General features: G+C 38.2%; 1 protein-coding gene across 4 annotated transcripts in view; it reads right to left on the bottom strand.

Moving 5' to 3' along the window:
* The window catches only part of nudE (Nuclear distribution protein nudE), a 270,984-nt gene that overhangs the window by 182,133 nt on the left and 75,791 nt on the right, over window positions 1-13,060 (bottom strand). For all 4 annotated transcript variants that reach the window (XR_010860559.2, XM_067150051.2, XM_067150050.2 and 1 more), the window contains exon 4: window positions 10,369-10,505. Coding sequence is in view for 3 of the 4 variants with exons in the window: in XM_067150051.2 (XP_067006152.1) it covers window positions 10,369-10,505 (137 nt within the window). In the remaining variant the exon portion in view is untranslated. The remainder of the gene's footprint in view (window positions 1-10,368; window positions 10,506-13,060) is intronic.

The following is a 13,060-nucleotide window of genomic DNA, read 5'->3' as shown; positions in this document are numbered from 1 at the left end:
ATGGTAATTCCAGAGGAAAATTTTATAGAGGGTTTTGTACTTCTGGACGCTAAATTTGAGCACTACTCTGACTGCAGCTATGGAAGAGACTGGACGTCGTTTGCTTCACTGGAAGACTTTACATTAGAGAAGGCAGCGAGGACCGTATAAACAGCAATTCAGACACTCGGAAAATTTAGCTACGATTTTATTTAGGGTTGTCCTAAGATAAGTGTCTACATCCAAATTATAAAGCATCGTGTGTGTATCCTGGGCTATTGCTAAGACTTTTGTTAGTTTCAGCTTTCTACGAGAACTTGGAAGAAGGAAGGTCCTTGGTTCGAGTTCACTGCAAGATGGTTATCCAGTTCCGCGAAGAATACTACAAGTTCCTGTGTATCTTCAGCTCCTCCATGAGTCACTAAGCATGTAAGGCGTCGGACATGGGCGAGACTTTGTTCGATGGAAGGTGATGTGACCACGTGCTAGGTCATCAGCCAAAAATCCAGTTCACATCAGCCACATGAGTATTCTTTAAGAATTCAATTTCTTTCTATCTTTGTAAAATGTTTGTAAACGTAGCCTTACCTTATTCATTTAGATTTCTGTTAGTTTTGCAGTAGTTAGACTTTTCATTCTTCTTTCCTTGGTGAGAGGTAGTTAGTGCTCTGGAATGAGTGTGTGTTTGTTCTATTAGTTAGAAATGAGTGTATGTCATCGAGAGAGACCTCAACTGTCCTAAGAATTTAGAAGGCAGGAGAGATAAAAAAATAAATGAACCCCGCGTTAACTTTGATTGGTTTTGAAATAATTTGAAAATTAATTGAGACAAATTAGGACAGTGTTCTAGTGTTTTTCTTAGTGTAGAATTTCATTCTACGATTGTACGACATGTTTGTGGGTCCGAGTTTGTTTAGAGTCATCCGAGTAACTTCATACGACAGCTTTGCGAGTGAGATTATGCACGGTCAGGAATATAATAATAATAATAATGAGTAAAAATAATTAAACCTAATTACGCGCTAAAAGGATTTAATAAGGTCATGGGTTTAATGTTAGTTATTTTTGGAAAGTATTATCGTGTGCTCACTTTATGTAAAGTAAGCCTGGGACATGGCAATTCTCCGGACGGAGTACTGACGAATTAGATGTATGTTTTCTGCGCAATTAATTTGAGTATGACTTGCAGATGGGCATTATATTTTGAGTAATAATTTATGCATCCATTAGAGTCAATTTTGGGAAGAGATGTGTCACTGGACATGATTTCTTCGAACTTCAGTGCAGAGTAATCGAGAGCCACGACATTATAGGTGAATAAAAATAAATGCCGCAACTCATGAACCGTAAGCGCGTATTCTAATATTTTGACCTGCGTTGTAGTTATTCTACTTGCTTAATTGGAATGATTTCTGTTTAAAATATTCCTTGAACATCGTTGTATAGTTAATTTCTACGTATAAGTGATAACCTTAATTCCATCACATTCTAAATTGATACCTGGGATGTGCGTGATAGTGTCATCTAGAGAATGATTTCCCTAATTTGCAGTAAATCCTGAATTTAATAATAATGGGTTAGTGTTCGTGTAAATAGTATTATAATAATGCCGTGTACCCATGTGTGAATGTGTGATTTGATCCTATTTTGTATTTTATAAATATTTCTTGTATGATTTTGTGACGATATTCTCCATTATGTGCGTCAAATTTTTGACCGACTTGTATTATTTCGCGTGTCCGTAATTGGATCAATTTTGAATCTTTAGAAGATTTTATTGTAATTTAAGGTCGACTAGGGCCTAATTCACTAAGTTAAAGTGAATAAGAGAAGGCAACGTCCGTGGACTGATGTCACGAGATTTAATTATTAGTTATTGTACAATCACTTTCTGCATAAAATTTAGGTTGATATAAGTTCAAGTAAAAATTTATTACAAGACGCTTATTCAATTAATAATTATAAAAATGAAGTAATTGTTAAAGGGAAAGTCTAAGGAAGACTTGCTAACCATAAATTGATGAATTAAATAATTTTCAATAATTTAAATAAGGAGGAGAAAATAATCATTTTCTTGTAAAAATAAGCGAAATCCAGATGGGATATTTTAATTTAAACAATTTGATTATCATTATAGGAGAATGATATCAGATATTATTTTGTTTTTCAATCAATTTTTCAGTAAATTAATGATCCCTATATTTATTATTACAGAAACGAACAGTCGTTGAACTTTAATTTGAGCGAGATCCCTCATAAATGATAGCACGAGGAGAAGATATTTCAAGAATCAAACCCAGATTTTGTGAATTTAATTGTTTTATTTAAAAGAGTGTCAGTTTTAATAAATGTGTAAACCTATTTTAGTCTCCTTTCATTTGTCGCTAGTCCTTCATCTATCCCTGCCTTTAAAATTTTCTGCACAGCCGATAGCGAACGGTCCACCACTGAGACCCTCGCTCTCCGGCGAGCTGAGCCCGGCATGATGGGGGCAGTAGGTGTGCTGGGTACCAACTGATGAGCCCAGCCTAGCACACGGGGGTTAAACGCTGGCAAACAGGAATGAGTTAGCTGGAAAATTTATAATGTCCAATAACGGACCATTTATACTGGTATTATGAATTCATAACAGCGAAAAATTCACTCGCTATAATGGATTGTCGTTATATCCGATTTTTGTATAAAAGTCGGAAAACCCTTCATGCACTTTAAAATCGGCATGAAACGGCAATCAGTTTGTTCAAAACTTGCGTTTCCGCAGATGATATCCACACTACGGCTTACTTGTTTGTTATTTTTCGTAATCCGATACGGTACAACGTGAAAGTGTATGTTTAATTTCAGTCTGAAAAAATATAGGACCGTATTTCTCCGAATCCAAGACGAACCCCACATTTTTTCTTCAAAAAATTTAAATCAGGCTCAAAAATAAGTTTGTAAAATCATATGAATGCCATGTTGTACAGTAGGCCTATGCATTTTTAGACTATTTTTAGACGTCGAACATTGACTTTCGTCACGCCGTATATATTTTTTTTTGTGGCTACAATCATTCTTTATTTCCGCGGGTTTAAGGACCATTAACTTAACATTGGCATCATAATACCGAAGGGAACTCGTTGAAAATTTTTCGGCAATACCTATTCAATGCGTCTCTACAATACAACGATCCATCAGGAAATTATTTTTGCTGTCTATAAAACTGTTACTTTTACGCAGCATCAGATATAACCGGCTACCGCTACACGCACGTCTCGCTTGTCCGGTTCGGCCAAATTCAGCGGCTAGCGATGTATAGGCCTAATCGCGAACGTTGAAAGTCAACGAACGAGTTTATTGCGCCACAGCATGGCCATTCTGCCCTTGCGTTTTTCGTGCACATACCTTACAATTTCATCTTCGACTTTAAAGCGTCCTTGTTGCGGACCACTGAATGCATTTTTTTGTACAGTACCCATTTTTTTTAGCTCTTTGTCTTCACGCTAACAACAAATATATGCTTTAGTTAGGCCTATGCCATATTTTCTTGCGGCTGCACATTTATTCTACATTTCCCAGTGCTCAATAAACATTAACTTAAAATTGGCATCATAATATCGACTAGAACCCGTTGAAAAATTTGCCGGCAATACCTTTTTCACCTATCTTCACAATACGACTATCCATCACGAAAAAATTTCCTGCTGTCTATAAACCTTAATTTGACTAAGCGTCAAGTACAATAGACGTGTTATGACTCTGCCACTGAGTAGCCATGGCTTTTCTAAGAATTCGAAGGGTCGCATGTTTTGATGCCATTCTGCAGATTTGAGAAACATAGAGGCACTGTACAATCAGCTGTCGCGGCTAGCGATGTGTAATAAAGAGGTGGTCGTTTATTGTCAACGAGTTCTGTGCGCGTGTGAAAAGAAGCAGCGTTGTTACCGCGGTAGTTGCCAGTGGTATCCATTAACTTACTGTTAGGCCGCGAATGCAACAACCCTTGAGTTTTCGCATGAGATTCGGAGAAAAAAAAAAGTCTTGGATTCGGAGAAATACGGCATCGCTCCAGAAATTTCTGTGGCAAACACCTCAGCTTTCTTCTTCAAACAGCATCACCTAACCTAACCGTATATGTAGCCTATCAAGAAAACTTATTTGAAACGCATGTAGAGAAATAACCTGCTAGCAAAAAATTTACATGTAAATAGCCGTAACTAGACGCGAGAAGATATGAAATATCCTCTGAAATCAGTGATGTACTCTGCCATATCTTGAGGTGTATCACATTCTTACTTAATTTCCGTATATAACAATAAAATTAAGATATCGTTTACTTCAGTCTTTATTTTTAACGAGTTAACGACTGCTATCGGCCACGTTATTTATGCATTTATTACGAAAACGTGTTATCCTCTTTCATTTCGAATTCTCTTTAGTGAACAGCAGTCGATGGGTATTACTAATAAACTCCAACATCGCCTTTGAATGTCAACGAGAGAGCTCGCAAATGCACAAAGTGAGAAAACTATACCGGTACCGTACCGAAGATGATCGATCGCATTTTGTTGCAAAAGTTTCAGTTTTCATATTAAAAAAGCGTCAAGAATCCTAACTTAACTGTACTATACGTACGATGAAAAAACACAACAAGCGCCAGTAGAGAAATTATACCTTTTATTTAAATCTAGGAAGTTTCCTATCTTAAATTATACCTTTCTCGCTATAAATGTTCATAATAGCCTTTCCGTAATTTAACCAGACGCGACAAAATATGAACTAACCTCTGAAATCAATCAAGCACTTTGCCATATCTCGAGGTGTATCCCATTCTTACTTAATTGCAGTATTTAGCCTCCAAATTAAGCGGTCGTTTGGTCAGCCTTAAATTTAACGAGTTAACAACTGTTATCGGACACGTTATTTACGCATTTATTAAGAAAATATGTTCTCTCCCATTTCGAATTTTCTTTACAGAACAGCTGTCGACGGATATTACTGATCGACTCTTACATCGCCTTCGAATGTCGACGAGAGAAATCGCTAGTGCACATAGCGAGGAAACGATGCCGAAGGTAATCGATCGCATGCAATACCATCGCTGGGGTGCATAAATATCGGTAACGGAAAAAATCGCGCGCACTTAATCGCCGTAATAACGGATGCGCCAGTGATAGGGTTCTCGCTGTAACCGAAGGACGATACACAGTTTAATATAGGAATTTTGAAGGGACAGAAAAAAGTCGTCGCTATAACGGAGTTCTCGTTATATGCCGTACTCGCTATAGCGGACTTCTACTATATTTGCTGTTTCATTTAGTTTGGATGGCAGATAGCCCATAAACAAGAAAAACAGCTAAGGGCCAAGAGCACTGACTTGTGAGACACTGGAGGTGACTGGTAACCATGAGGATGATGTGCCTAATATTACCACTCTCCGCCAGCGGTTATATACAAAGCCAACAGGAAGGGTCAGAGGACTGCCATGTATATTAAATAGTTTGGAGAGTTTGTGGAGCATCAGAGTGTGCTCTACAGAATTGAAAGCTTTGAAATGTCTACATATCAGATATCCAGCTGTGATTAAGCTGCAATGGCGTATGATGCAGAACTATGCGGAGTGACCAGGTTTGTTAGACAAGAGCCGCCTGGTAGGAAACCATGCTAATTGGATGAGATATAGGACAAGGTGAATGCTAGGAGACACTGGTACATAATGTTTTCAAAGATAAGGATTGTGTGGGGAGAATAGAAATTGGTCAGTAAGATGAAACATTAAATTTGTTGCCTGATTTCAGTAATGGGACAATATTTGCCAGTTTCCAGGTCGTAGAAAAATAGCCCGAGGTGAAACATCTGTTAAATAATTAAGAGAGAGGTACGCAAAGGCTGCTGGCAGTATTTTTCAAGGAAAGAGAACCTATAGTGTCGGGATTGGTAGCTTTATTAGTACAGAGAGTATGAAGAACTTTACTAGGTGTGCTAGTTATACTCAATAGGGTTCTGTTTGAAACTGTACCTATGGGAGGGAGCAGTTGTTTTTGTGAGGGAGGGGAGAAGTTGGAGAAGAAATACCTGTTGAACAGTTCATTATGATCAGCGCCGTCTGTAGTTGTATCGTTGTGCTTCACGCTGACAGGAATCTGCTCCGTCCTTCTTTTTGTGTTGATAAGATTCCAGTAGTGCTTGGAATTACTCTGGGCGTTTTCAGTGACGGTGTCTACTTGCGTCTTGTTGTCTATTCTGATCATAAACGTCGCGTGGTGGCAGTATTGAGAGTGTGAAGGTATTGAGAGTGTGTGGGTTAGTGAAGTCTCTGAAGAGGCACCAAGCTCTCATTATTTAGTATCAGTCTGGTCTCTTCTGATATCCAGTGTTGATATTTGTTGGTAGCAGACAGTTGTACAAGTACAAAGTCCTTAATTGCAGCTAGCAGCAAATTGCACAGGAGGTCAAGAGCTGACCTGATATCAACTATTTCAAGAAGGTTCCAGGGAAGACATTCCAAGCCAGTCGGCATGGCACCAAATGTAGGTAGGGCAGGAGGATATAGGACTGATAACTGAAAATAATAAAGATAAGGAAAAGGCACTAAATCACATGAAACAACTGCTATAAGGGAGGTGTGGTATGAGAATAAGCAAAAAGAAGACATGTACAAGGAATAATGACCAAATTGCCAATGTGTTGATGGTTGGAAAAAAACATCAAGTAAAGGAATTCATATATCTAGAAAGTCTGATTACAACTGACGGAAAATGTATGAGAGAAGTAAATTCCAGGATTGCATAGGCGAATGTAGCTTTTTCAAAAAAGAAGTATCTACTAACATCTAAGGCCATCGGCAAGGAGGTACGACAGGACTTCGTGAAAAGTTTTGTATGGAAGGTGGTAAGCTATGGGTTAGAAACATGGACCCAGAGAAAAGTGGCTGTTAAAAATCAAGGCCTTTGAGATGTGGTGTTGGCGTCAACTCCTAAGACTGGACAGAGTCATAAACAAGAACGTTCTCAAAAGAACAAATGGGAGACACACCTTGGTTGAAACCTTAAACAGAAGAAAAAATAACCTTCTTTGCTGCTTGCTTCATCATTCTGACTGGTGCACCACCCTGTCTCAAGGGAAATGGAAGGTAAAAGGAGCAAGGCAAAACTTCAAGTGCAATTTACAGACAGCATTAAAGGCAAGCACAGCTTTTACCATTTGAAGCTGTTGGTCACAGAAAGGAAACACTTGGAATACATGCATGTTACCCACCACCCTTAGGGTTGAGGAGAAAAAGAAGAGAAGAAAATGTAAAAAGCAAAGTCATGTTCACACAGGCTATGAAGGTCCTTGGACAAGTGGAAGGTAAAGGCTTCCACTACCCGCTGATACAGTCGTATCGAGTTTGGAAGCCTTACCCAATTATATTTTCGTTGTGGCCTGTAGAAATCTGAATCACATTTTGTTTATTTCCCTACTTGTCTTCTTCCAATTATTTCTCTACTGGACTGAGTGTCATGTTTTTGAAATTTAATAACCTACTCAGTTGGAGCGACTAATTCTTACATTTTAAAAACCTTCAATATCTTATTTCGCCTTCTAGGCACTAGAAAGAGCATATTCTGATTCAGGGCTGTGATGCTCTCAGTGGCAAGCGGTGTAACTTTATATGTGACCTCGTCAGCGCTCTCCGGCCAATGAGAGCTCAGCCTGATTTTAGGTAAGCCTTTGTCTTGCTTGGCTGTAGCAACCACGCGAGTTTCTACGATGTTTTAATCATTTGGGTTTATTATTTTCTTAATATTCACCTTCGATTATCTTTATTTGATTCTATTTTCCTTTGGTGTTTTTGCCTATTTTATTCTCCTTGTTAGTGTAGGTAAACTATGTTTGCTCCTCGCCATGTTAGCGTGTTTACGTAGCCATGGCAATGTCATTGGCGATAGTTACTATTGCTGAGTTGCTGATTCATGAGGTTGATGTTATGGTGTTACATTGATACCGTATAGAATCTGGTGGTGTGATATCTTGTTTATTTATTATCTGTTTGACTACCATGAGTGAAAAATGTGTTCTTAGTCGGCGTTCTGTCCTGGATTGGGATGAGACAATGGATCCTGGCTAGCCAAGCTAGCGTGAGGATGTCTTCATCCTCGGAAGTGTTTTAAATATTTCTTCTTTTAACTTCGCCCTTGGTTACTTCTGCAGATTGAGTATACTTTATGAAGGTTCTTTCTTGTAAGTATGAGCATCGTGTCACCACATCATGGGAAGCCATAGCTAATACTGCAAGTCTCTTAACATTCATGCACTTCACTTAGGAATTATCGCCATTATGAACTTGGCCTTTGTGGAAAACCGTCGTATTCATCGTAATCTCTCGTGTGCGGTGCCTACTAGAAAACTGTTCTTTCGGTTTGGACTTTTAAAAATCACCTATCTTCAGTCTATGTAGTGTTATCGGGTTCTAAATTTGTATTTTATGATCAGGTTACTACCACGATATGATTGTTATTGTTAATTTCAGAAGAGTTCCCTTATGATAATATTGTGTGCCTAAAGGAAATCTGTGAATGGGTTGTTAAGACAACCATGTGAGTTTCTACAATGTTTTAATCATTTGGGTTTATTCTTTTCATAATATTTGCCTTTGATTATCTTTATTTGATTCTATTTTCCTTTGGTGTTTTGCCTATTTTATTCTCCTTGTTAAGTGTAGGTAAACTATGTTTGCTCCTCGCCATGTTAGTGTGTTTACGCTGCCATGGCAATGTCGTTGGCGATAGTTACTACTGTTCAGTTGCTGATTCATGAGGTTGACATTATGGTGTTACGATGATACCGTGTAGAATCTGGTGGCATGATATCTTGTTTATTTAATTATCTTTAAGATTCTTTGCCGATTTTCCGCTTCATTTGTGTTACCTTTCTTACCCTGTAAGTTCCTTCTTGGGGTCGTGATAAAATATCGTGGAAACTCACAAGGCGAAACTTCACCCCAACAAAAAAGAGAAAATGAAGAAAATGAGATACTTAAAAATCTGTAAAATACCTTTAATTAACTTTGGAAAAGGGGTAATAACGAGAAGTAACATGTGCTCAATCTGTCATTTTGATTTTATTTTCTTGTTATTTGAGCAAGTCTGGCTGCGTTGTAAGTTGCATAATAAATTAAATATCTCGTAAGTAGTTCATTTCTGAAGTTCAACTAAAGAGGATGGTTACCTTAGTTTGTTCACCTGTTTTATGAAAATGTCTTGAATTTAAAATGATTCTATTTCTGAAGCACGTGTGTTGTTCTTTCTGATAGTATAAGCATTTTGATACCAAGTACAGGTTTCTTTTAGCATCCGCGGGTTTTCTCGTGACACTTCTCCACCAGTTCAGGTAAATTGTTGTTTGATTGTTAGTTTGTTGGTTTGTTTGGGTAGTGTATTATGGTGTCTGTCTGTGCTTCCACTTTTGTTGTTAATGAACTAGCGCATTTGTGTAACAGCTGGTTCGAAGTTTGACTGCCGTTAGCGCAATAGTGGTTTTGACTTCATTAATGGGTCACTGTAACTTTGGCACTTGATGGGGTAGAGTGGTTATCTCTAAGCCTGGCTGCCATTGCCCCCAGGAATCAACCTGATACATATTTTTTGGTGTAGGCTGAGTAAACCTCAGAGGAACATGCATCCCATGAAGTGGAAATCTCGTTTCTTAAATTTTATGACTTCCTGACAGGGATTCGAACCCACGCCCTTCCGGGCGAACCGAGCAACCCTTTACCGCGTTGGCCAGACAGCCCCTAGATAAGATGATGTATGTTCTTAAAACTCAACATCCATCGATCTATCTTTCTATTTAATTAACAATCCCATGACGTGAAATAGAGCTTCAAGCACAATCTTTTTTGTTAAAGAGAAGTCAAGTGTTTGGTGAACGATGGAACATTGCAACATTTGTGAATCTATGTTACTACGCTTTAACCTTTCAAAATTGATCATCAGTGATGAATGCAGAAGAAATTATTTTCTGGGTTTGTGAGCCATGGTCAAATTGGGTTACAACCTATTGAGGGAATGGACCCCTTGAGGAACCAGGGCACAGTTTCTGGTGAAACAGTGGAAGCTATTAACCCAATTTCAACCATGGCCTACAAACCTGTATTTTTTTTTTTTTTTTTTCCTTTCTATATTCATCGAGATGCTTTTCAATAATACTGCATAAATAATCTTGCAGTTATCCATGACTGATAACATGATCATAGCCAATGGAATACATACAACACATGGAATCAAATCTGAGGAGATGTTAGTTTCCTTTTAAAAAACTTGAGGATTGTAACCAAGATCATCAGGGTGAGAAGCCAGTGATGATATCTCTCAATTATAATGCCCAGCTCCCACTCACCTTACGCCCTGAAACAATAATAAATCATACCTTAAGGCTCGTTCTAAGTCGTCATTTCTTTGTTCGAGCTCTCGTGTTCTTTTCACTAGTTCTTCTTCACTAGCCTTATATTTTGATAGCTCTGAATCTCTAAGGTCAAGTAATCTCTGGATCTGATCAGCTCGTTCCTGAAAGAAATGTCACTTAAATTATTAATCACTCCAAAACAATGAAATGAAAAATTCTTACAAGAAGGCTAACTCTGATGTGCTGCATCAAGTAACGTCTAGGTAATGGAATACCTTGGCCAGTATGGCAGGCTGCTTATGCTTTCAGCCAACAAATTGTAACGGATTATTTCTGAAATAAAAGTAATTATGGAAATTCATCTTCCAGATAAAATCTACCTATACTGTACAACATTACTTTCACATACATGTACTGTTAGATAATTAAGACTTTTGAGGTGGTTAAAAAGTTCGAAGAAGGGAATTCCTCCAGAAAAATTTCCAACAGTATGAAGGATGTTGTAAAGGTACACCTTACGGTAAATCAAAAATTAACACTTCAAAATAGTTATAAGACAGAAGAAACCTTATGGGTTGCAATTCTACATGTGATTAACCAGAAAATTGTAACAATTTAAAAAGCAATAGCAACAGGAGATGAAATATAAATCATCCTATGACTACATCAAACAAGAACAATCCTAGAAGTCAGATTGTGAACCACCAAAACAAAGACAGGAGGCGAATATCATATAAGAAAGATTAAGTCCTTTCATTTTTTGTTTCTACTGACTTACAATTTATGACCAAAAAAAAACTCCTACAAAGGAAACTTTGTTCAATAAACATCCACTATTCATTTACAATAACCAGTTCTTTAATGCAAATTACTACATTTTTCAATCCTTGTTTGGATCATCTTCAGCTAAAAGACATTTAAAATAAAAATTTAACACAATAAAACATAAAACTTCTCATAAAAATCTTGCTGTTTTTGCATCTAAAATGATAAAATTCTAACTCTTGATGGTATTCTCTAAAAATATAGTAGATTTGATGACGAAAAGTAAACACAGAAGCTCTCAGTAAAGTGAACAAAAGTATAATTACAGAATACTGCTTGCTAGGTCATCAATAAGGAACATTAGTGTGAAAAGCATAATACAAAATAACCAAAAGAATTCTGAGAACTATCTGAAAAGAAACAAAAGAAAATAATAATAATAATAATAATAATCGTATGGCCTCAGCTACCGTGTGCAGACATTTCAATTTGACGCCATCTGGCTGTCTGCTCGTCAATTTCGACGTTCCGTTTTACTCTAGGCCCCCACTAGATGGCAGACCAAATAAACCAAAACTCTCTTGGGCGTCTATGGCTGAGATTTAATGAATTTTGTCGGGTAAACACCAAATGTGTCACCAGAGATCTTTTACATGCCGACATCGTACGACATGGAGTGTCGAATGGACTTTTTTCCGCCCTTCAAAAATCCGACTACCTCTGCCGGGTTTGAACCCGCTATCTTGGGATCCGGAGGCCGACACTCTACCGCTGATCCACAGAGGCAGCTACAAAAGAAAATAAGAAATAGAATTATTTGGAGGTTAAACTCGGCCATGTGCGAGAGAATGACTTTGACCGTCATCTTGAATGCAAAAACAATTTGATAGACTCGAGTCGAAATGATTTTAAAACATTAAACGTATCACCTTGTAAAATACAAACATCAACAAACCGTTGAGGCTTAAACTTAAACCTCTGGAAAACTCTGGACACCTGAAAATAAACTCGCGCAAATCATCAAGCACGTTCGTTCTGATGTTGAACTCATCTGCCTGCTGGTCGCTCACTGTAAGCTTAACCCCAAAGAGTTGATATGGGCATATGTAAAACATAAAATAAGAAATAAAACGACATCCAACCACCACCCACGACAAAAATATGGGGTGATTAAGATGCTAGCTGAGCGTGCAAGGAGAATTTGTCAAACTCAGCACTTAAACGAGAAGCTCAACCACCTCAGTAAGGCCCTACTCCCTAATGAGTATAGCCATAAAGATATTCAGCGATGACTCCATCCCAGTTGTCCACAACAACCAAGGAAAAAGAAGAGGAGCGACCGGAAGCTAAAGCCTTTCTGCCGTAAACTGGGAAGACAACTGACAGAATAGGGAGGTTACTGGAGTCCCATAGGGTAAAAACCATATATAGGGCAACGAAGAAAATCCAGCGACTACTTAGGTCTACTAAAGACAAGTGCCATCCTTTTTCCACAGCAGGTGTCTACAAGATCCTGTGCAGCTGCGGCCAGGTATACACAGGCATTACTAAACACAACGTCGCCACACAACTGAAGGACCATAATAGACATAATCAGCTGGGACAAGCAGACAGATCATCAGTTGCTGAACACTCGCTGCTAGCAGACCATGACATACAGTACAGCAACACTGAAGTACTGTCAACCACTGTATCTTATCATGTCAGGCTACAAAGGGAAGCCATTGAAATCCTTAACCACACCAACAGCTTCAATCGTAAGGAGGAATCTGAACGGACAAACAAAAGCCTGCTTTCCAGTCCTGAAAGCCTTAAATCCTGAAGGACATGATGGCCGCAACAGACCACAAAAAGCAAAGGGTGATCAGTTGCTTGTCTCCGCCAAAGGGAACTAGGAAATTTTTGCAATGTGAGTGAACACTTTAGACGTTTTTCAAAATATGTCGAAACT

This window comes from Anabrus simplex, chromosome 6 (assembly GCF_040414725.1).
Source record: "Anabrus simplex isolate iqAnaSimp1 chromosome 6, ASM4041472v1, whole genome shotgun sequence".
Taxonomy (NCBI): Eukaryota; Metazoa; Arthropoda; class Insecta; order Orthoptera; family Tettigoniidae; genus Anabrus; species Anabrus simplex.
This window is presented reverse-complemented; position numbering and strand designations above follow the sequence as displayed.